Source organism: Sphaeramia orbicularis, chromosome 17, assembly GCF_902148855.1.
Source record: "Sphaeramia orbicularis chromosome 17, fSphaOr1.1, whole genome shotgun sequence".
In the NCBI taxonomy this organism is placed as follows: domain Eukaryota; kingdom Metazoa; phylum Chordata; class Actinopteri; order Kurtiformes; family Apogonidae; genus Sphaeramia; species Sphaeramia orbicularis.
The window spans coordinates 2,012,488-2,035,876 of NC_043973.1; the positions used below are offsets into that span (position 1 = coordinate 2,012,488).

The following is a 23,389-nucleotide window of genomic DNA, read 5'->3' on the forward strand; positions in this document are numbered from 1 at the left end:
TCGGCAGTGTCTTCATGGCTGACAAAAAAACATGAAAACAAGACTTAAGGCAGTACATGTACAATTGCAAAAAAAAAAAAAAAAATCAAACATAACAATAAGCCGCCTTTAAATTTTAATTTTTGTTTTTTGATTTGTCATCACAGACTATGTTTACATGCACATCGTAGCCTATTTTAGGTACACTAGCATAAATCCTTGTTTGAGATCCTGTGCAGATCACAAACATCTCTGTAAATGATGAATCTCGGTGCTAATTTAGCATTTAAAGATTCAGTGTGTAATATTTAAAGACATGTAAAAGCCAAAAAAGCAGATTATAATGACCTGAATATCCCTCACCTCACCCTCCCCTACAGTGGTGGATAAAACATGAGAAATTCTTATTTTTGGATGATCAAAAATAAAAAAAATTCTGCAAGTAGATCTTCCCAAATTCCCAGAAATCTTATACAATGAACCTTTATTTTACTTTATCACACATTACATTCTACTGATGATCATAAATCCTCACTAATTTAAAGGAATACTGTTGTGCATGTCAACATAGCCGATGACCTCAACCTCTTTAATTCTAAGGTTCTATGGCTGGCAGTATACTTCACACAAAATCTAATTTGACAGTTTTCAGTAAGTTCGACTTTTACACAGACTGGGCAGTTGGCCAAGTTGAAAAGTATTGTTCACTGACTCTCAACACTATTTCTTTTCTTCAGTTCACTCTTGATTAACGGACAAGCCACTGTTGTATCTACTGGAAGCTCTAATTTCATAGAAAGACTCTAATATTCAATCCTTTACATCAGGGGTGTCAAACACATTTTAGCTCAGGTTCCACATTCAGCCCCAAATGATATCAAGTGGGTTGAACCAGTAAAATAATAACAATAAAACAAGTCAAATTTCATCATGAAAATGTTTCATCTACAATATATCCTTCCAAAAATGGGAATAACACGAACAACCACAAAAAACCTGACATTTCTTAAGAAGAATAAGTGCAATTTTAACAATATTACACATCAGTTTATCATTTACACATGTTCATTACAACGTACAGATCACAGTGGATCTACAGATACACAGAATATTTAACAGGCAGAATATTGGTAAAAATGCACTTAATTCCTTTAAGACATTTCAGGTTCATATGTGTTCAGGTTATTCACATTTTTCATGAAAATACTTTTTTACACTAAAGTTATCCTATCCTAATGCATGTTCTGTGTCCGTCCGTCTGTTTGATGTTGCAGCACAGGAGGGCGTTTGTACAGTTTTCCTCAGCCTTCACAGGCCCGATCACCGCCAAACTCACCAAATGAATACAAACATGACCTGACTGTCTACTAGGCACAATTTTATGTCCGTATTCAAATGTTGTGAGGTATGCTGGGCGATTTTAGCCTCTCTCTACTTTGAATTCTTCATCGCTGCCGCCATACTCCATTTTTGGAAGTGGTTATACTGCCGTTCATGACATTTCTACTGCTAGCAAACGAAGCTACAATGTGAAGGCTGCAGTTCACTATGAATGTAATCATGCTTGACAGGCCAAACAAATACATGCTCTTCCCTTCATGCCTCACATGTTGGCTTAAATTATTACCTGCACAATGCATGATTAAATGGTAGTTTACAAATGGATAGTGGTGGCAGACAAGTTCGACTTATCATGCGATCGTACAATGGCACCACGGGTACAATGCCACTAGTTATAGTAATTTATATGTTATTATGATAGAGGATCAGATTATGGTCTGATCCACTTGAGACTGAATTGGTCTGTATGTGGAACCTGAACTAAAGTGACTTTAACCTTGATTGTTAACGTCTTCAGTGTAATTTTTTCAAACATAAATTCATCCCACAGGTCCGATTGGACCCAGATTGGTGGGCTGGTTTTTGCCCACGGGCCGTATGTTTGCCACCCCTCCTTTACATTTTAAGGTCGCACTTCCACAAGATACTGAGTCCCATTAGGTCAGAATATGACTGGACACTTGACCAGTGGTGGTGTCATTCTGCTGTGGATGCCTAGAGTTTGCCAGTGAGGGGACTAGCATCTGCTCGCAGCGTTGTATTGGACAGAAGTTCAACAGCTTTGTAAACATGACAAATTAGATTTCATCTGGAGCATACTGCTGGTCTAGAGGCTCTCCTTCTCTCTAAGCGCTGACAAACACCAGGCGGGTGGAGTAGATGAGGTCAGCCAGGTAGAGGACGAAGTTGACGCCAGTGAGAACGGCGACCGCCATGAGCTTATCCCACACACACAGACCCTGCGTGGTGCCGCAAGTGCCGGGCCTTTGTTTGGTTCCGCCATGTTTGGGGTCAAAGTTGAAGATGGGCCAGATGATGGTTGCCGACAGATATAAGAGCACAGCGAGCAGGGCGTAGGCAGACAGGAAGCGTGCGAATGGGAAGGGCAGGCAGCCGGTGCACTCGCCCACACACAACAGAATGATGGCCGCCGACAGGATGAAGCAGATGCAGTACACGGACATGCAGTACTTGAGTGCGTCGACGCGGTCGTACAGAACGGGATCGCTGATGAAGACGAAGATGATGCAGGCGATGAAGGTCTCGCAGACTTTGAGCAGGCCGGGGGCGGTGGCCATGTAGCCGGCCACCTCGCCGGGACGGGCCTTACTGATGCTCACCTCGGTCATGTAGGCGATGGTGGCCAGACAGGAGAAGACGGTGGACACGATGCGGTAGTTGCGGAGCTCGCTGGGGCCCATGTTGCCCTTGAGGAAGTAGAGGGGGAAGATGATGGAGGCGGACAGGCAGAGCAGGGCGGCGTAGCAGGCGAAGGTGATGGGGAAGTTCTTCCAGGAAACGGGGGCTCTGGCCTGAAGGCCGAACAGCTCCACCAGGAGGACCACCAGGGTCCCCGCGAAGCTGAAGGCCCAGCAGAAGATGCACCAGTCCCCGGTGCCGTGGAAGAGCCGACCGCCGTGGACGGCCACGGAGAAGGCCACGCAGGAGAAGACCAGGGCGGCCAGACGAGTCCAGAACAGTGGACTGGAGTGGAGGACGATGGCCATGGTTTGGAGATGACGTAGAGGATGAGCAGAGAAACAGCTGATACTGGTGTGTTTTTCCTTTTTGGTGTCACTTCCTCAGATTTTTACCATCTGACAGTCAGGTGGAGACAGCTGAAAAAAAGAAGAAGACATGAGAACTACAGCTGCAGCTGGTGATTAGTTTTGGAATTGATTAATCTATTGATTATATTATTCAATTCAATTCAAATAAACGATTAAGTGAACAAGCAAAAACAAAAAAAAATGAGACGGACGTGTTTAAATGACAATTAACTTGTCCTTTATTCCAGAACAACTGAAACAACAACTACAAAAAGTATAAAAGTAAAAGGACATAGAAACAAGTGTTCAGAGAACGCAAACCTCCGCTAAGCACCCCGACCAGTGTGCATGTGTGGATGGACTATTTCTGTTTAAATTCAACAGTTTCCAGGTTGTTCCATACAGCAGAAACAGTTGAATCTTGGTACCAGTCATGTGTCTGTCCAATTAGATTAAATTCACATCAATATTAGTTGAGTTCTAATTTTAAATGTGTGGGAAATGGGATTTTCAATGTTCAATGTAAATGTCCACAGAGTCCACATTCCACTGTGGATGTGGACAATTTTGTGCCAGATACAAGAGATTGTTCTAAGCTACAGGTGGATCAAATTTGAGGCTAATCGGAGTCGTTTTGAATTTTTTATGAATTTTCATAAATTGCTCAATGATGAGTAATAGGAAAATTGTAGATGTTGTGACCTTGCTGTGACCTTGATCTTTGGCCTACTGGGACCAAAATGTAATGGGTTGGTCCCAGGGCCTAGGCCTATCTGTGGGGAAGATTTGGGAAAGATGGGTGGAAGAGTTTTCCCCTAAATATGCTAACAAACAAACAAACAAACAAACAAACAAACACACAAAGCAAAGTGATCACAAAACCTCCTGGTAAAGGTACATATGTCTATATAGAAATAACAACAACTTTTCCTGAAAATTTCATGAAAATGCGTCCATAACTTTTTGAGTTATCTTGCTAACTAACAAATAAACAAACACACATGCACACAAAGGAAAGCGATCACAATACTTCCTGGTGGAGGTAATAAAAGTATATATAAACATAGATATAAACAACAACAAACCAGTCCAGTTCCATCTCTACCCTCTAATCTGTCTGCTTAGTCTGAAACACATTTGGATCCAAGTGAACATGGAACTAACATCCAACTGGGGGTTGGTCCTGGCGTCATGTTCAGAAAAACTGTAATCAAATAATTGTTTTAATCGATTTGAGTCAATTAATCAAATAACTGTTTCATCTCTAATGAGCACAAATCAGTATGATTTTACCATTTGACATTATTTTTATGAGGTTTTGACAGAATACAATGTGGAGCTCCAGAGTGGCAACAAAACAAATCTATATTTCAGGTTCTCCTTTTTAATTTTTAAAATTTCCTTAATTAGATCCAACAATGTTATTCACTTGTGGCCAAATATTCATTCATTCTTCATTCTTATCTTATGACTGATTTCTTGCCATATATTATCGATGCCTTCCAATGTTTTGATGAATTCATCACCATGTTTCATATTTCATTGTCCTGTTTTGCTACATTCTGGTCATGTTTGACATTTTTTCTCATTTTTACACATTCGTTCTCATATCCTCATTCATGCATGACAACATTTTCATTTATTCCCAAATTTTACCAGTTTCATGGCTACATTAAACATAATTCATTCATTCTCACATATAGATTAACTTGTAGGCACGTTTTATTGATTCATTGTGGCCATGGTATATTCATTCATTCTCACCTTTTGAGAAGTTAATTTACACATTTTACTCGTTTCTTTGGTTTCATTTGAGGCCACATTTGATTTATTCCAGCTGATATTTTGATCAGTTGGTCATGTTTTACTCATTTGTTCCCATGTTTTGAATCATTTTTATCCACATTTGATTAATTCATGTGTTTGAGTCATTCCTGGCCTGGTTTTCTTATTCATTCCTTTATTTTGGGTTATTTGTGACCGTGGGAAAAGTGGAGAACACAGAGCCAGTCTAAACAGACAAGCCTTTCTCCCTGCAGCATTATGAGTTCTGGACCTGTTTTAAATTTGGATTTTAACTTCCTGGATCAATAATTCATAAAACAAATGCTGTTCAAAAAAAAAGGAACACTACGTAGCAGACGGTTCCTGTGTATTTTCTCACAGCTTCATTCATAACTGCATTTTAGGAGCAATGTTGCACAGAAGTTAAAAATATACATTAGTGTTTTTTTCAATACCAGTACCAAAATCATGATTTAAGAACAGCTGGACTATTATGATGGCTGTTTGTATAGTATCACATGACCATATATTAATTTTGTGTGGAAATATTTTTTTTCTTTCCATAGCCACTCCACCTCTTCATGACTCAGTAGTAAACCATGGTATCGCCACATGAGGGCATGGGCCTGCATCTGTGCACAAACAGGCCGTTCACTCCTGCATACCATTTACTGAAAGGCACAATGCTGTCATTGTACTTTTATGAATGGTTGAAACAACAAGTGAAAGCATGAAAATACAATTTGATAGCGCAAATAATGAGTGCACTGTGGGCACGCTCGTCACAGCGCATTTGCATCTGGCCAAGTCATCTGCTGACAGTTTGTGAGGCTCGTATCAACCTCAGACTCCGCTTCTCAACAGCATTCCTGCACTGAGCACAGACTGTTTGACATTCCTCCAAGATCATGTCCTCGGTGACGGGCGTGGCTCTGCAACCACCGCTGACCCTACAATGTGTCTGTCATCAGGCTCTAAACAGGGTCCGCCTCACTTGTTCCACTCCCACTCCCACTACTACAGCCTTAGCAAAAACACTGACAGCTCATCTGAAGCCCTGACATCATTACTGATCTGTCCAGCAAGGTTAGAATACTTTGGATTTTTCATTATAGTTTAGTTTTATTTAGTTTGGACTTTTTTTTTCTCTAATTCAGTTAGTTTTAATTAGTTTTTAGAGCAGGTTTGCTAGTTTTTATTAGTTTTCATTTTCTTCTATATCATAGGTGTCAAACATGCGGTCCGGGGGCCAAATCCGGCCCATCAAAGGGTCCAGTCTGGTCCTTGGGATGAATTTGTGTAATGCAAAAATTACACTGACAATAACAATCCTTTCAGTTCAGGTTCCACATTCCGACCAATTCAATCTCAAGTGGGCAGGATTCAGTCAAATGCTATCATAATAACCTAGAAATACTAACAACTCCAAAATTTTCTCTTTGTAAATGTACATATTTTCATATATTTACACTAAAAGAAAATATAATTTCACAAAAAATGTGAACAACCTGAACAAATATGAACAACCTGAAATGTCTTAAGAGAAGTAAGTACAATTTTAACAAGATTCTGTCTGTTATTAAATGTTTGTGTGTTTGTAGATCCACTGTGATCTGTAAGTTCTAATGTACATGTGGAAATGATAAACTGAAGCAGAATATTGTTAAAATTACACTTATTTTTTCAGTTTGTTCATGTTGTTCACATCTTTTGAATAATTTGTGGATGTAAACATTTTCATAATGTAAATTTACTTTTTTCACTCTAAAACAGAGAAAAGTTTGGAGTTGACATTATTCATTTATTATTATGTAATTATTTTACTGGTTCGGCCCACTGCAGATCAAATTTAGCTGAATGTGGAACTGAACTAAAATGAGTCTGACAGCCCTGCTCTAAATGCTCAGTTTTAGTTTAGTTTTTTCATATTGTTTTTATCCTCCTCACTGTCATATTCAAATAAATCCCAGACAGGACTCTGTTGCTTTCTCCCAACTTTAGTCTCCATGTTTCCAGGTAGAGTGGGGACCAGAAGACGACTGGAAACCACAAGTGACGAGAAATGACAGACCGCTTGAGGGAAATAAATCGATTTCATTTCAATCCGACATTGACAAAGACGAAAACAAAGGGAATTTTATCCATAATGTTTTAGTTTCAGTTAGTTATTGTTTTTTTCTTTTAATTATAGTTTTTATTTATTTCAGTTAACGAAAATGTTTCTTCAATTCTAGTTTTCGTCATTTTGTTAGTTTTCGTTAACGATAATAAGCTTGCTGTCTAGTTGGCTGGAGTCACATTGGTTTTTGAGTTCTCTTTAGTTGTAGTTAGTTTAATAAGTGCAAAAGTACATAATAATAACAATAATAATAATAATAATAATAATGGATTAGCTTTCTATAGTGCTTTTTTGGGCACTCAAAGCACTTTACCTGTAGTTTTATTTTCAGTTTGATGTGACTAGCGTTAGACACTTTTCCCTTTACACATTCATTTGTCCTGAACATGCTGGAACTGACATGATGTTTTTAAAGCAGATAAGAAGAAAATGACTTCACTACAGCTCTATTGTGTTGGCATATCGGCCTATAAAGGATAGCAGTTAAGTGTGTTAGTGTTAAAAATGACCAAGATGTAGAAACAGGAACAATTTATGACTCCTTTTCCAAAGGAAGCAGACAGCTCATTTCCATGCCAGGATAGGCCCTCCATGTTCTTGAACCTTCTGACCACACCCACTAAGGCTACGTTCAGACTGCAGGCAAATGTGGCCCAAATCCGATTTTTTTGCCCATATTTGACCTGTATCCGATCTGTTAAAGACAGTTTGAACAGCTCTAATCCGACCCAGACCACTTTCATATGTTGTCCTAAATCTGATACGTATCTGATATTTTGCAATGCGACTTCAGTCTGAACGGCCAGGTCGCATTTCTGTGACCTTTATGTCACTGAAATACGACAAACGTCTCAATTCTGCATCCCTCCATATTTATTTCTGTGAACACAGTGTGTCTGTGTGGTCATGCGTTTTGTCAGGACCTCTTTTGTGCATGTGGGTCACTTCAGGGTCACATTCAGTTTGTACTCAAAATGGATAGAAGTCGCATTTAATGTGTAATATGAGCAAGCACACAAAAAAATCGGATTTCACCAAAAAATCCCAGTTGTGCATGAAGACCTGCTGTGTGAACGGAGCCTTAGAGATAGAACCAGAGTGTCTACGTACAAAGGTAATGATGAAAAATGACAAAACTGTTCATTTTCTGTTTCCTCAAAGGCCTTGGTCACAGAGGTTGTGAATGTGAAAGTACGTTAATGAGTCCTGAAGACAATAACACACTAACATCACATTTTCACTGGTAACCAGGGTGGGATTTGTTGGGGGGGATGGGGGAGATCAACCCCCCTCTGGTTTTCACTAACCTTCACCTGAACCCTACTGTTGCAGTCTCAGAATTCGTGAATGTCCCCATGCACTGGGGCGCCGTAAAGGGGGGGGGGGGGGAGGGGGGGGGCAAATTCATGGTGCCCAGCATCTGCGTGTCCAGTCAATACAAGTTAGAAGTTGTGAAAATTTTGTGTAAGATCTGCTGAATAATAGAGGAATACAACCAGGAGTTGGACGTTGAAAGTACACAAAGTTTCACTTTTGTTTCACGCCAGCATTAGTAACGTTAGTTATGGACCACACCCCCACGTATATAACTGCTGCCACACACACACACACACACACAGCTCCGACAAAACAAATAAAAAACACCCCTCCCTCTGTTTTTTTGACAAATTTAACTAACATTCATATTTATATTTATCACTTGTTTTATCCTCCCACTTGACGTTACCTCCTTCAGACAAGATTTGTTTGTAAAATCTCACAGGAGTTCATGTCTAGGCCTCAAACAAACTCCATTTTCTCCTAATAGTTCTTTCTTAACCCATAAAGATCCAGAACTGTTTTTGTGGAGACTTCCAAATGGATTTTTCTCTACATTAAACCATTACCAAGTGATTTATCACTATTTGTTAATTATCCTTTGCATTTTGCAGTGAAAATCACATATTTACCTATATTTAATTTACTAATTTACTATTATTAAATCAAAACAGTCAATTGAAAGAAACCGTACTTTTTCAGCCAAATATATTGTTAATTCTACAGAGAAACATACGTCTACTGCCACTGTCATTTGTCAAACTACGTGGGTTTTATCAGTGAACTAATGTTGTAGAAGATGACAGTGCGTCCATGTTCACTGCAGAGCCTATGGGTGTGTCCAAAACAGACGTCAGACGCTGCTGAAAAGATGAAAACAAGACAAAGTGCATTTCACCTGAATTATTTGACTGTATTGACAGGATTAGTGCTTAAAACACATTAAATATTTTGGATCAGTAGATGCTTTGGGGTTTTTGAGGGTTAAAATGAGCGGGACCGGATCTGTCGCTCATCTCTAAAAAGGGGCGGGGCTGTGGAGAAACCATGTGACACTGAAACAGGATGTCATTTCACTACAGGCCCAGAAGAAATATGTAACTGTTGTCATCCTTGTCCTGAAACTACTCGACACTTATTCTTTCTGTGTGAACACTCTTCTAATTTCTGGTCCAAAATTGAAAAATATATTTATCTAAGAGTAATGAAAAGATAACTATAACATCCCAAAATGTAATTACATATTTTAAACATGACATTCGCAATTCAGAATTTGTTGTAAATTGTTCATTTTATTTGGAAAATTTCATATACATAAAAATAAATATACCAAAACACACCCCAAATTTTAAAATCTTCCTAATGGTATTTGAAAAATATATTAAATGTTTAGAATTTATCTGTAACAAAAAAAGCTCTAGCACCCTGGCAATTTATAAACAATTCTTTAAAATAGACTGAGCTCTCTGTTGCATTTATTTATTTATTTTGTTAGATTTGTTATTTTTATTTATTTATTTTATACTATTATTTGTTTATTCTGCTTTGTGTCTTTAAATCTATGCATTATTTTCTTAAATTTACTTGTTCAGATGCTTTTTCCTTTTTGACATCTTGTTGTTTGTTCAAATTTCAAATGTGTTCAGTAAAGTTGAAAGAAAAAAAAAAAAAAAAATCACTACAGGCCCAGATGAGCAAACTGGTATCATATGAGTCCTTCGTGAACAGTTACGGCTAATTATAGGAGGTATAATTAAGAAAGGGAAGATGTGATGTTCTTTTATTTAGTCTTTATTAATACTTTTATCCATCTACACCATGTTTTTAACCCTTCTGACCACGCCCACTTTAGAGAAAGGACCTCCTGTCACATCAGCTACATAGACGTGGATGATGAAACTGAACCCTGTTGGTTTACTCTGGTCTTTATGTTGCTGTTGTTGATCATTCAGCGTTGTCTCTATCAATTAAAGCAATTAATGAAACGACCTGAACTAGCTGCTGTGATTCTGTTTTTAATCAAGTTAATGCTAATTACTGCTTTGTTACTGTTAAACTTTTATCTCTGCTGCTTCTGCTTCCCCACCACACTACCTGAATTTAGATTTTATGACAAAACGGCTCCAATGTAATAAATTCAAAGAAGAAGCAGTCAGGTGTGACATGACTGCATCCAGCTGCACCCTGCACACGGCAGCATGGGGATTTCCGGATAAGAGAAGTCGTAGAAACCACAACCCCGGTGCGCAGGGGAACTGTGCAGTAATCAAATCTGATGCGACTGCAGTCGATACGTCCAGTAGAGTCAGAACAGACAACAGCCCCTGCCTTCCCTACACTGGATTTCTATGGAATCAGGCCTAGTTCTAGATTTTTAACAGCTCTCTATCATTCTTTTTTAGTGAATGGATTTTATTATTGACTGATTTCTGGTTCTGACCTTAAATTTTTTCATTTAAACAAAACTGTAGTGAAATCTTTGGGTTTGAAGCAATATCACTTAAAAAGTAAAACAGATAAATGTATATTTCTTCTGATCCTTCTGTATCTCCTTTTTATTCTGTTGATCCTGTACACTGTCAAAAAAATCTGTAATTTAACAGAATTTTCACCGTTTATTTTACAGATTTTTCCTGTATTTTTAAGATCCAGGAAAATATCAATGAAATGTCAAAAATAGACTGTGATTTTACATGCCATGTGGAAAATAACATGAAAATACTGGAACTGTGAATAACCAGAAAATGTCCATTTCTAAAAAGGAATTTTTTTCTTTTTTTACAGAAAAATACAGTTAAAATACATTTGCTAATGTATCGTAATTTTACAAATATTTGTTTTCTATTTATGGGATTAAAGTGTTAATGCAAAGTTTAATACTGTAAAAAAAATTATAAAATGGGATAAAATTACTGACAATTAACCGTAACAGAAGTATTAGTTCTGTCAGTTGAACCAGACTTGTTTGTTAATTGAAAAATATCTTGTGTAATTACGGGAGGTTTCACAACAAAAATGGTGAATAAATGTATTTTTGTGAATGTATAACACGTATAAGCACTGATAAACTGTCCAAATACAGTTTTTATCAGTGGATTGGACAACTGAGTCTCACTGAAAATTATTTATATATATATTTATAGGGAATTTGATTGTTTTAATACATGTAAATATTCTTTATTAAACATTAAAAAGTAAAAAAAAAAAGAAGCAAAATCTCATGTAAAGTTAGGGCAAAAAACTGTATTTTCATTATGGAAAATTACTGTATTTTTATGAGATGGTTTTTTTCCATTATTTTACAGTATTTTTTCGGCACCCCTGCTGCCGGAATATTACCGTTTTTTTACGAGTTTTTTTTTTACAGTGTATGTTGTGTGTGTATGTCATATGCTTGTGTCATATGGATGTGTGTCTGCAATAAAGTTTATTATATTTGTCTAAATTTTTCTCCATTTTGTAAATTACAATATATTTCCTTGCTGATGGTATTACATAATTACGACTGCTGGCTACATCCTGTTTCCGTGGTCATGGTGCATTATTAACCCTTAACCCTGTAAAGCCTGAACCATTAAATCATTGACAGAAAATTCCAGTTCTTTCAAACTGGAGCCTTTATTGGTCCGTCTGAACAACCCAAAGAAAAATGTTTCAAATATTAATTTCCATGTATGAGTTTCAATTTTGTATCATATTTGATACATCAGGTCTCAATGCTCAAATATTATCATTTTTGAACAAACAAAAACATAATATAACACAAACATGTCCAACAATGAGTAATTCCTTTTCAAAATTGTCAAAGTTCTGCCTCATGTCAGTCTTGTAGTGTCACTGGAAAGACCTCTGATGAATGAACTCCTCCCCCTGGTGGATTATCTGTGTATTGCATGTATCTAATTGGATACATCAGGTTTTTCAAGAAAAAAAATATCACACTGATCATGTAAAGGGCTTCAAAACTCATGTATCAAATATGATACATTTGGCGTTAAAGGGTTAAAGACATAAAGAACTATTTTTGTGGCACCTTCTAAAATATGTTTTTCTCTACATTTTACCTTTCATAAGCAATTTATCACCATTTATTATAATATTATCCTCTGCATTTTGCCTTTTTCAGAGAAAATCTGGTATTTTCCTGTATGTAATTCACTGATCATGTAGATGTTCAAAGGTTCTTATGTCAAAACAGAGAAAACTGAAGAAAAGGTGACCTAACATACTGTATATCATTAACTGAACATAAAAACAAGCATCTATCACCGCTGTCAGTCAAAGTAAGTAGTTTTATTGGTAAATCAAAGATGCAGAAGAGGGTGCTGTAGAGCAGGGCTGTCAAACTCATTTTAGTTCAGTTCCACATTCAGCTAAATTTGATCTGAAGTGGGTCGAACCAGTAAAATAACAGAATAATATATAAATAGTGTCAAGTCCAAACTTTTCTCTATGTTTTAGAGTGAAAAAAGTAAAATTACATTATGAAAATGTTTACATCGACAAACTATCCTTTCAAATAATGTGAATAACATGAACAACCTGAAAAAATAAGGGTAATTTTAACAACATCATGCTTCAGTTGATCATTTACACATGTACTGTACATTGTATATAACTTACAGATCACAGTGGATCTACAAATACACAAAACATTTAGTAACAGGTGGAATATTGTCAAAACTGCACTTACTTCTCTTGAGACATTTCAGGTTGTTCACATTTTTTGCAAAATTATATTTTGTTTTCGTGTAAATACATGAAAATATTTACATTTACAAAGAGAAAAATTTGGAGTTATGAGTATTTACAGGTTTTTGGGTAGTATTCTACTGGTCTGACCCATTTGAGATTGAAGTGGTTCGAATGTGGAACCTGAACTAGAATGATTGTTAATATCTTAGTGGAATTTTAGCATTTCACAACTTCATCCCAAGGGCCAGACTGGACCCTTTGGCCGGACTGGACCCTTTGGCCGGACTGGACCCTTTGGCCGGACTGGACCCTGAATTTGCCCCCGGGCCGCATGTTTGACACCTGTGCTGTAGAGGACACTGTTTCCATGTTCATTACGGAACCTCTGAACGTCCAAAAAAAGACACATCTGATGCCACTGAAAAACTGTATTTGATCTGAGTTATTTACAAGTTTTGATATAATTAAAGGCTGAATACTTCTTAAACATTAGATCAGTAGATGTTTGAGTTGCTGGAGGCTGTTTAGGTCTTAGCCTGTTTTGTGTATTAAACATGTCGTACACATAGCTGAACTGTGATGTTTTATTTACAAAAAAGCATAAATTCACATTTGGCCAGTTCCATGAAGGCCCAGCTACCACCTGACAGCCTGGTGTGTTGGTTTGTCTAAAGTTATTTTGTCATTGCACTATAGAACATTGCAAGTGGACGCTACAGATGTTCTTCATATAGTGCACCTAAGCACAATGTCACAACAGCCTTATTTACACTATTGCAAAATATGACGACATAATGAATCATAATGTCTAAATCATGACACATATGGTGTTTCCACATCCACCTATGGATCCAAACTTGACACTTTTGTTGATAGATTTAGCAACTTTTAAGACTACCCTAGCAAATTTTTTTAAAGCACCTAGCAACAAATTTACCTGTTCTTAAAATGTGTTTTGTAAAATTTATCATCTTTTACAAAGTGAATCAGACACTAAAACACACGCATTTTCCTGACACCAGATGAGTTCCTGTCCCAGTCATATAAACCCAGGGTCTGTCTGTAGAAAAGTCAGGCTTTCACACACAAGGATCTGTTCACACAGCAGGTCTTCATGCACAATTTAGATGTTTTTGGTGAAATCCGATTTTTATTGTTTGCTTGTTCATATTACACATAAAATGTGACTTCTATCAGTTTTGAGTACAAACTGAATGCGACCCTGAAGTGACCCACATGCACTAAAGAGGTCCTGAAGTGACCCACATGCACAAAAGAGGTCCTGAAGTGACCCACATGCACAAAAGAAGTCCTGTTGGAATACGTAACCACGCAGACACACACTGAGTTTAAAGAAGGAAATATGTTTTTCCCGACGCTCCTCCTCCTGGGACGCAGAATTGTGATGTTTATCGCATTTCAATGGTCGGATAAATGCGACCTGGCCGTTCAGTCTGAAGTCGCATTGGAAAATATCCGATATGTATTGGATCTAGGACCACATATGAAAGTGGTCTGGGTCAGATTAGTGCTGTTCAAACTGTCTTTATCAGATCAGATACAGGTCACATATGGGCAAAAAAATTGGATTTGGACCACATTTACCTGCAGTCTGAACGGAGCCTTAGACATTTTGTTGGTATATTCAGTGTTTTTTCAGACCCTCTAGACACTCTTTATCCAAAAAACCACTAGTGCCAACTCCATCCCCTTTTTCTGCTGTTATTGGAGACTCTGAGGTGAAAACACACGTGGTAGTTTGTCTAAAACAACACTGGGAGCTGATGGAGAGCCTTACGGTTCATTTATGTTCGCTTTACACATGTAAATAGGTTTGTTTGTTTCTAATGTTGGCATGTGTCACTGCCTTCATACTTCCATGCATCATGTACGTTGGAATGAGCGTTTCTAAGTCAATCCATCAGAGGGCGCTGCTCTTAATTACCATACTACCACGAAGAAGAGTGAAGTTTTTTGAGAAGAAGAAGAAAGTCAATAATAACAAACATGGCGACGACAGAGGTGGTTTTACTGATGTGGATACAAATGTTAAAGGTGTGGGAGACTTTCATGACCATTTTTTCATCAAATGTGTCAAACCTCAGTCATATCCTCAGTATCATGAATCTGTCAGTCTGTCTGTCATTACTCACCTGAATCTCTTGCATTATGGTGAACAGTTTCTTAGTTCCATCCACCAGAAACAAACCATGTTTACAAACAGAGCTGGGAGGGAACTCGGGCATCTTTGGAATTTTGTCGCAACGTGCATTGTGGGAAACGGAGGCTCGTGCAGCCACGTGATAGTGGCAGCTGCTACAGACACGATGCGGAAACGGCAGGAGCTCCCTTCCCTTTATGCATATTCCTCCAGCCGTTTCCGCATTTCAGCCATTTCCGCATTGTGTTTTTTTCATCCATATAATATCATATGGTCATGCTGCCGCTGTCAGGCTGCAGCATGAACCTCCCTTTCCCACGATGCACGTCACGACAAAATTCCGAAGATGCCTGAGTTCCCTCCCGGCTCTGTTTGTAAACATGGTTTGTTTGTGGTGGATGGAACTAAGAAACTGTTCACCGTAATGCAAGAGATTCAGCTGAGTAATGACAGACAGACTGACAGATTCATGATACTGAGGATATGACTGAGGTTTGACAGATTTGATGAAAAACTGGTCACAAAAGTCTCCTGCACCTTTAATATTGAGGAGGATAGTTGGAAGTAAAAGGGCTGTACTCTGCGTCCGGCTCCAACCAGTGACAGTAGAATTTTGTCAGTCAGTTGTCTTGCAAAGCTCTAACATGAATGTGAGTCATCTGGAAATGTCATTTGAAAACGACAAATGAGCCGTACCGCAGTACTGCAGTACAGCAGTACCGCGGTACCACGGTGCATGCTCGTACCGAATAGTCCGACCTGTACCGTTGCACCCCTAATACATACTGTATTGCCAGATGTAGCAGTAATTTATAGTAAAAGCAGAGATTTAAAGGCAGGATAGTGGTCATTGTGTCTCATGTCAGGAACACCCTGACCACCCTGGCTGTCCTCCCTCCCCCCTTCCCCCCTCCCTCCCTCCCATCGCCCATTTGGCTCCACAAACCCCTACCCTCCCTACTCCCCGTTTACACAGAGAGATAGTTATAAACAAGGAGCGAGGGCCTGTTTATATTAGCCCCATTAGGCCCATACTGTATGAAAGACGTGTGGCTGATGTGGAGGAGTGGGGAAAAGGCCGAACCGGTGCTGAGGTAAGAAGACAGAAGGCAACGAGGACAAAACAAGAAATACAAGTGGAAAAAAAAGCTCACATCATGACTCATATGAAGCCCAGAGAAGTGAGGGGAGGGGAGGGGAGGGGAGGGGAGGGGAGGGGAGGGGAGGGGAGGGGAGGGGAGGGGAGGGGAGGGGAGGGGAGGGGAGGGGAGGGGAGGGGAGGGGAGGGGAGGTAAAAGCAGAAAAAAAATGAGAGGAGGGGCGCGGGGAAGCCCTGCACCTCGGCCACAGAAGGACACATAGTTTAAACACAGTGATGGAGTGGAATAGCAGAGGAGTGAGTCACCACCAGGCCTCCTTTCTCTGCTCAGCCCCCCACCCCCCCACACCTCCCACCTCACTTATTTCATGTAAGATTTTCCAACTTGTTGATATGTTCCAGATGTGCTGCCGTCTGGCTGCTGCTGAACAACTGAGAACTTTGTCAGATTTGCCAACTTCTCTCCTCTCTCTCTCTCTTTTTTCTTTTTTTTTTCTTCCTTCCCTCCTTATAGTCTCATTTGGTCGTTACTCCTACTCTTTTCCATCAGTTGTCCTCCATATACTCCCACTCCGGCCTTTAAAGTCAGGGTACCAATTAGGTTTGAACCACTCCGAATAAACCTATACATACAGAGGGGGGTTGTAATGGAAAAATCAATCGCGCCACTTTTTGACGCTTTTTTTTTTTGCTGCTTATGGAATTGAGTCAGGAAAGAAAATGAAGGACGAAAACAGCAGAAAGAAAGAAAGTGTGTGGAAATAACACGACGTCAGGGTCACGCATTTCCCCCCTGAAGGGACAAACACAGCAAAAAATAGGTTCACACACATGACACTGTGAGGATTACAACAGGATATTACAGCATCACACTCCCATGCACCTCTGCACACACACACACACACACACACACACACACACACACACACACACGTTTGTGTTGCAGAGACATCCAGAAAACAGTGTAGAGGGAGGGGGAAGTCATGTGCAGTGGGGTAGTTGTTTGGTTGCTATGACACAACATCACTAACTGGATTTCACCCCTTAATCGACTTAGAGGGATCCTTAGGTTGAAGCACAATACGCACCATGTGTGTGTGTGTGTGTGTGTGTGTGTGTGTGTGTGTGTGTGTGTGTGTGTGTGTGAGCTTAATGTTAGTATATTAAGTTTGAGCAATTATGCATTTTTGACAATGAAGTGACATATTTAACATTTCTCACATTGGAGCATCCTACATATTAACCCTTTCATGCATGAATTAATGGACTTTTTTTTTCCTGAGTGTTTTTATTCCTCTTTAGGCATGAAAAAAAAAGAAACATTTTTATGGACCTGTTTTTCATTGAGTTACAAAAATATGCACTCAGTTGGACTTAATTTTGCATTTAATTTAATTTTAGAAGCAAAGAAACATGTATTTACTGAAATATTGTGTGAAAATTATAAAATAAAAACATGTTTAATGCTGCTAATCGGATGTTTTCTCACATTTTAACATACCTGCATGGAGATAATATGCAAAAAAAACCAAAACCTTTTTGTTGAAAAAATACAAAACAGTTAACTACAGTCTAATAACAATTAGCTTTTTTTTTTTTAAACTCAAACATGTTAATGCAGATTAGGTTTATCTAGAACAGCAAATTTACAGTCATGGTCTGAATGACAGTGTGTGGGATGATGCAGAAGTGTCCACTGTGTTGGCCGATATGGAAATAGAACAACAAAAACCATAAATATGCACGAGACCATCTTTGAACAGCTGTCCACTGTAGTGATCATTATGCACGAAAGGGTTAATTAACCCTTTATCGGTCAAGTGACTATTTTTGGTCATTTCCACAAACATTAAATATCGGTCCAATCCTGTACCTCAGTGAGATTGAGAACCATGTTGGTTTTAATGACATTATGCAGTGATTCAGAGAGATTTTACAGACATTTTGAAGCTGTAAATAGTGAATATGAGTGATTCTTTGTCCGTTTATGACCTTTAAACAGTTGTTTTATTGCATGTGTTTACTTTTTACTAAATGCTGCTCGAATGTTTTATGGCAAGACGAAGGAGACTAACGCACTAAGGTTGGAATTTTGAATTTCATAGTTCAGTGTCTGTCCTATAAAGGGTTAGGCAGCAGGAGATGTCAACGTTCAGAGGTTATCTTGGTATGTCAGTGCCCCCCCCCCCCCCCCCCCCAGCCCACCCCCAACAGTGTGAAGTCAATAACTGTGACGAACAATGAGTGACTTGTTGTAGAAAGCGTGTTAATCTGCGCCTCTAACTGATCTGTACTGCTATAAAAGGGGCAAATAAAACAGTTTAAACTGTGTGTGTGAGTGTGTGTGAGTGTGTGTGTGTGTGTGAGTGTGTGTGAGTGTGTGTGTGTGTGTGTGTGTGAGTGTGTGTGAGTGTGTGTGTGTGTGTGTGTGTGTGTGTGAGTGTGTGTGTGTGTGTGTGTGTGTGTGTGTGTGTGAGTGCACAGCCTCATTCATTGACCTAAGGTGGGTGTGCCTGCCGCGCCCTGATCCCACCACACACACACACACACACACACACACACACACACACACACACACACACACACACACACACACAGCTGCCTAGTGAACATGCACCCACACTGAACACCAGAACACATCCCAGAACACGCATTTGAAATAAAATCCACAGCTCAAACTTAGAAATAGTACATATTATAAACATATTTGTGGTCAGTGTCAGTGTTAGTCAATGTCTGTAACATTTTACCACTGTGTAAAATATAAAAAAGTACCACAAAGTCACTTTAAATAAGAATTACAATCCAAATTGATCCAGTTCATTTTCTAATTGTAGTTTTCTCTCCATGTGGCCACAGCTCAAAGTGGACACAAACACATACAGATGCAAAAACCCAAATATCTCTTTGAAAATCACTTAATAAAGATAATATAACATAGAAAATTTGACCTAATCTCAGTGCACGTTGCTTCCGAATGCATGCAGGTACAAGATGCAACAAGTTGCCAAGCCTTTTTTGTTTTTTCTTTTTTGCGCAACTTTCCATTTAGTCCGTGCGTAACGGTGCCATGACACCAGGTGGATCAGAGTAGTGTTACCTTACCGTCAGTTCTGGTCGGTTCTTCTTCTCCTTCTTCTTCTTCTACTTCTTCTTCTTCTTCGTTCCTGCTCTACATCCAGCGGGAGCCAGTCGAAGGATTGTCACCACCGCTGCGCCCACACTTGACTTACCCTGGGGGGGGGGGGCGCAGGTCCACGCCCAGAACACCAAATTAGGCATCATATGTCCTGCACCGTTATTCACATCTGCCAGCCTCTCCTCCTCCTCCTCCTCTCCTCCTCCTCCTCCTGAACACACCCAGTCTGTGTCTGTCTGTCTGACAGCATCTCTGACAGTCAGTACAAGTCTAAGCCCGGAGTCTTTTACGCGTCTTTTGGACGAAAAAAAAAAACAACAACAACAATATTCTGTTCGTATTGGAAATATTCTGCTCAACAGGGTCTGGATAGTAGAACTGATGAAGGGATGAACTCCATTCTTCAGTTCTTCATATGTGCACTGTAAAAAAATGACTGTAGAATTAACACCAAAAAGTTGTAAAATTGCAACATAAAAAAACTGTAAGTGACAATGCAATGCAAAGTGGTTTATTTGAAAAGATTTTTGTGTTAACGATTAAATCAAATATATCTGTAGTTTTTACAGAAAGAGTATGTGAACAAAACCAGATTTGGATGTAGAAATGATGGATTTCTATTGTTTTTAGAAAATAAAACTGTAAATTGAAACATAATGCGGTGCCGTTTAAATTGCAAAACCATAATGTTGAAATAACGGCATATTTGCTTTTATTTATTTATTCATTTATCTATCTATTTATTTATTTTAATTAAAAAGTTAATTAAAAAAAGGAAGCATTTACAATGTAACATTTTAAACTTGTACATTAATGAGTTGGTAGAGTTGGTAGAGTGGCTCGTCCAATAACCAAAGGGTTGGTGGTTTGAATCCTGACTCCGACTGTCCATATGTCCAAGTGTCCATGGAAGACACTGAACCTTAAATTGCTCCCAGTTGGACCTGGGGGCTTCGGAATATGCTTTGGATGCCATGAAGGAGGAGAAAATAGGCTAAATAAGTGCAGTCCATTTACCAGTTAAATCCAATGTTAAGTCTACATGTTTAAAATGTTAAATCTACATGTTTAAAATGTTAAATCTACATGTTTAAAATGTTAAATCTACATGTTACTCCATGAATATGTTTACAGTTGGATGTGTTTTTTACAGTATTGTTCTGGTAACCACAGATGCCAGTTTTTTACCGTAAAAACAACAGGATTTTTTTTTTACAGTGTGGTGTTAACCCATGACGACCCAGAGTGACTTTTATGTCAGTTACCAAATGAAATTTTCTCTATATCTAATTTTCTCTATATCTAATTTTCTCTATATCTAACCCTAATCCCAGCCAGCATGTCCATATGGGCCCCAGAAGGGTTACATTTGGGCTGCATATAAGGGTCCAATGTGGGTTTGTCCACAGTTTCCATGGTGGCCCCACATGTGTTTACCCATATCAGAATCAGAATCAGAGACCTAAATATCTCATATTTATTCTTCACACTATTTTATCCCACGATATTTATCTTTCATGTCATCTGCACTACTTCTCATGTTATTTGCACAACTTAAATTCTACGTTTTACAAATATCTTAGTTTGCAATACTTTTTTATTTTTTAATGTAAATAACGGTGCCTTTTACTGATATTTGTTGTTGTTTTACTGATATTTTTTGTCTGTCTATAAATTCTTGCACTGAAATGGAGAGCTTTACCTCAGTTTCGCTGTACATGGTGCAATGACAATAAAGAGATTCTGATTCTAATTTTGATTCTGATTCTGATATGGGCAAACACATGTGGGGCCACCATGGAGACAAACCCACATGGGACCCTTATATGCAGCCCAGTTGTAACCCTTCTGGGGCCCACGTGGACATGCTGGCTGGGATGTAGCTGGGATAGCCCCCCCCCCCCCATAAGCCTTGTGTAGCATAAACAATATCACAGCGAATGTCAAATCAAAGGTAAAAACAGTCCAGGCAGCTTTTTGGACCCTTCTTACATTTACAAAATGGACTCCTTATTTTAGTTTTCATGCATGTAAAGGTAATTATCTGTTGTTATTAACTCTTTAAACCCTGACGTGTCATCGCTGACACACCCTGCACATATGCAGTTTGGGCGGATGGAGCTCTGACACTGTTTATGCCACTGGAAAAATTCCAACAGTTTCTGAAACCTGAGAAGTTGTGCTTTATAGGTTTTATTGGGTCATTACAGTCATTTCTTCATGAGGCAGTCACCTGAAATATTTTCCAAAAGTCTTGAAGGAGTTCCCAGTGATGCTGAGCACTAGTGGTCCATCTGTGGTCCATCTCATGTCATTTAAATGAGAAGGTGAGTCCAAACTTTGGACTTTTGTAGAGTATGTCCTGAAATCTCTCTGTTAGAATTCGAGATATGTCTTCTCCTTCACTATCATAAGTAAATACACGACCAGTCAAACGTTTGGACTCAACTTCTCATTGGACTCTCCTTTGAGACTGTTGGAAAACGTGTCAGGTGACTACCTCATGAAGCTCATCCAGAGAATGCCAAGAATGTGCAAAGCAGTAATAAAAGCAAAATGTGGCTATTTTGAAGAATCTAAAACATGCTTTGAGTTATGTCACACTTTTTTTTAACTCCATAATTCCATATGTGTTCATTCATGGTATTGATGCCTTCGGTGAGAATCTACAATGGAATTAGTCATGAAAATAAAAATAAAAAACCAGGTGAGTCCAGAGTTTTGACTGGTAGTGTACATGTGCTGTATTTGCTTCTTTTGCCTGATCACCTCATACCATTATCATGTTTGGTACGAACAGTAAATGTTTCATCAACAAAAGAAGTGGAAGCATTGAAAAGAGATATCTGAATGTTTATTTTAATCTCTGACATGTAGGCATACATGTCATTTTGTACTGTAATGTAAGGTATTGTACTGCATTGTCCTTTCAGTAATAAAGTGTTTATTTTAGTCCTTGACATGGACTATATTGTACACTCTCATAAACAGAGGTACCAGCTTGTACTTAAAAGGGTACACATGCTTGTCTCTGGGGGTGTACTTTTTTGAGAGACATTTCTGTACCCTTTGTACCTTTAGTACTTTACATAGAAAGAAAACTCTTATATAATTGATAATGCCATGATGTTTAAAGATTGAACCGGTGGCCTAATTGAGAAAAAAAAAACAGCATAGGCAAACTACAACATCAAGACATGAAGGTGTGAATGAAAATTTGTTAAAACAGATTATGGCAATAATCTGAGGTTCTAATAAGCTAAATAAATGATTAGGCTATTATCATTGAGCTAATTGGGCTATTAAATTAAAACACAAATTATTCTTAAATATAATATAGAGTAATGACAGTATGATATATAATAAATAATGTGCTCAGCCTAATGTTTGAACTCTAATTGGTCCTACTGTTCAGTTCTAGTCTATAGCCTGTTCTCATGGTCTACACACAGTTCTAATGCTGCAGGGTACCTTATGGTACACATTTGGACTGTACAGAACTTTGGAGCCTTTTTCTAGTCTAAAGGTGACATTCTGGCCTCCTACAGACCAATACTGTACTTTTGAGAGAACATTCTTAAAAAATGTACTTATAGGTACATAAATGTTCTGATCTGGTACCTCTGTTTTTGAGAGTGTATTGAACTGTACTGTTTTGTAATGTCTGTTCCACTGTCTTGCTCCGTACTGCACTTATTACACTGCATTATTTGGTTTTGTTTTGCATTGCACAGATCTCTGTTATTTATTAAGTGGGGACTGCAGATGAAAATTAGCATTGGCGCTAACTCCAGCATATTTACATGTTTATTCTGAAACGGAATGTATAAATATGTTCATTAATGTGCACTGTCACGCCTAAATAAAGATACATACAAAAGGTCGAAAACATCTTAATGTATCCTCACGATGACCCACGGAGGTTTACTTAAGAACAGTTTAACATCATGTGTTCTGTTCAGTTCCATCCCCTGTAGGCGATAGT

General features: G+C 38.6%; 1 protein-coding gene across 2 annotated transcripts; it reads right to left on the reverse strand.

Moving 5' to 3' along the window:
• Positions 1-1,807: 1,807 nt before the first annotated feature.
• myadmb (myeloid associated differentiation marker b) lies at positions 1,808-19,495 on the reverse strand. 2 transcript variants are annotated; one of them, XM_030161251.1, is made up of 2 exons: positions 19,371-19,495; positions 1,808-3,158 (listed from the first exon to the last, which is right to left on the reverse strand). In XM_030161251.1, exon 2 carries the CDS (start codon positions 3,045-3,047, stop codon positions 2,166-2,168), a length of 882 nt encoding a protein of 293 aa, XP_030017111.1. In that variant the 5' UTR covers positions 3,048-3,158; positions 19,371-19,495; the 3' UTR covers positions 1,808-2,165. The 2 variants fall into 2 exon arrangements, with proteins under 2 accessions (XP_030017111.1, XP_030017112.1); XM_030161252.1 differs by having other exon boundaries at positions 19,366-19,495.
• Positions 19,496-23,389: the final 3,894 nt, after the last annotated feature.

Excerpts from the sequence above, each read along its gene's own strand:
- myadmb (XM_030161251.1), bottom strand. The coding sequence starts at position 3,047 with ATGGCCATCGTCCTCCACTCCAGTCCACTGTTCTGGACTCGTCTGGCC.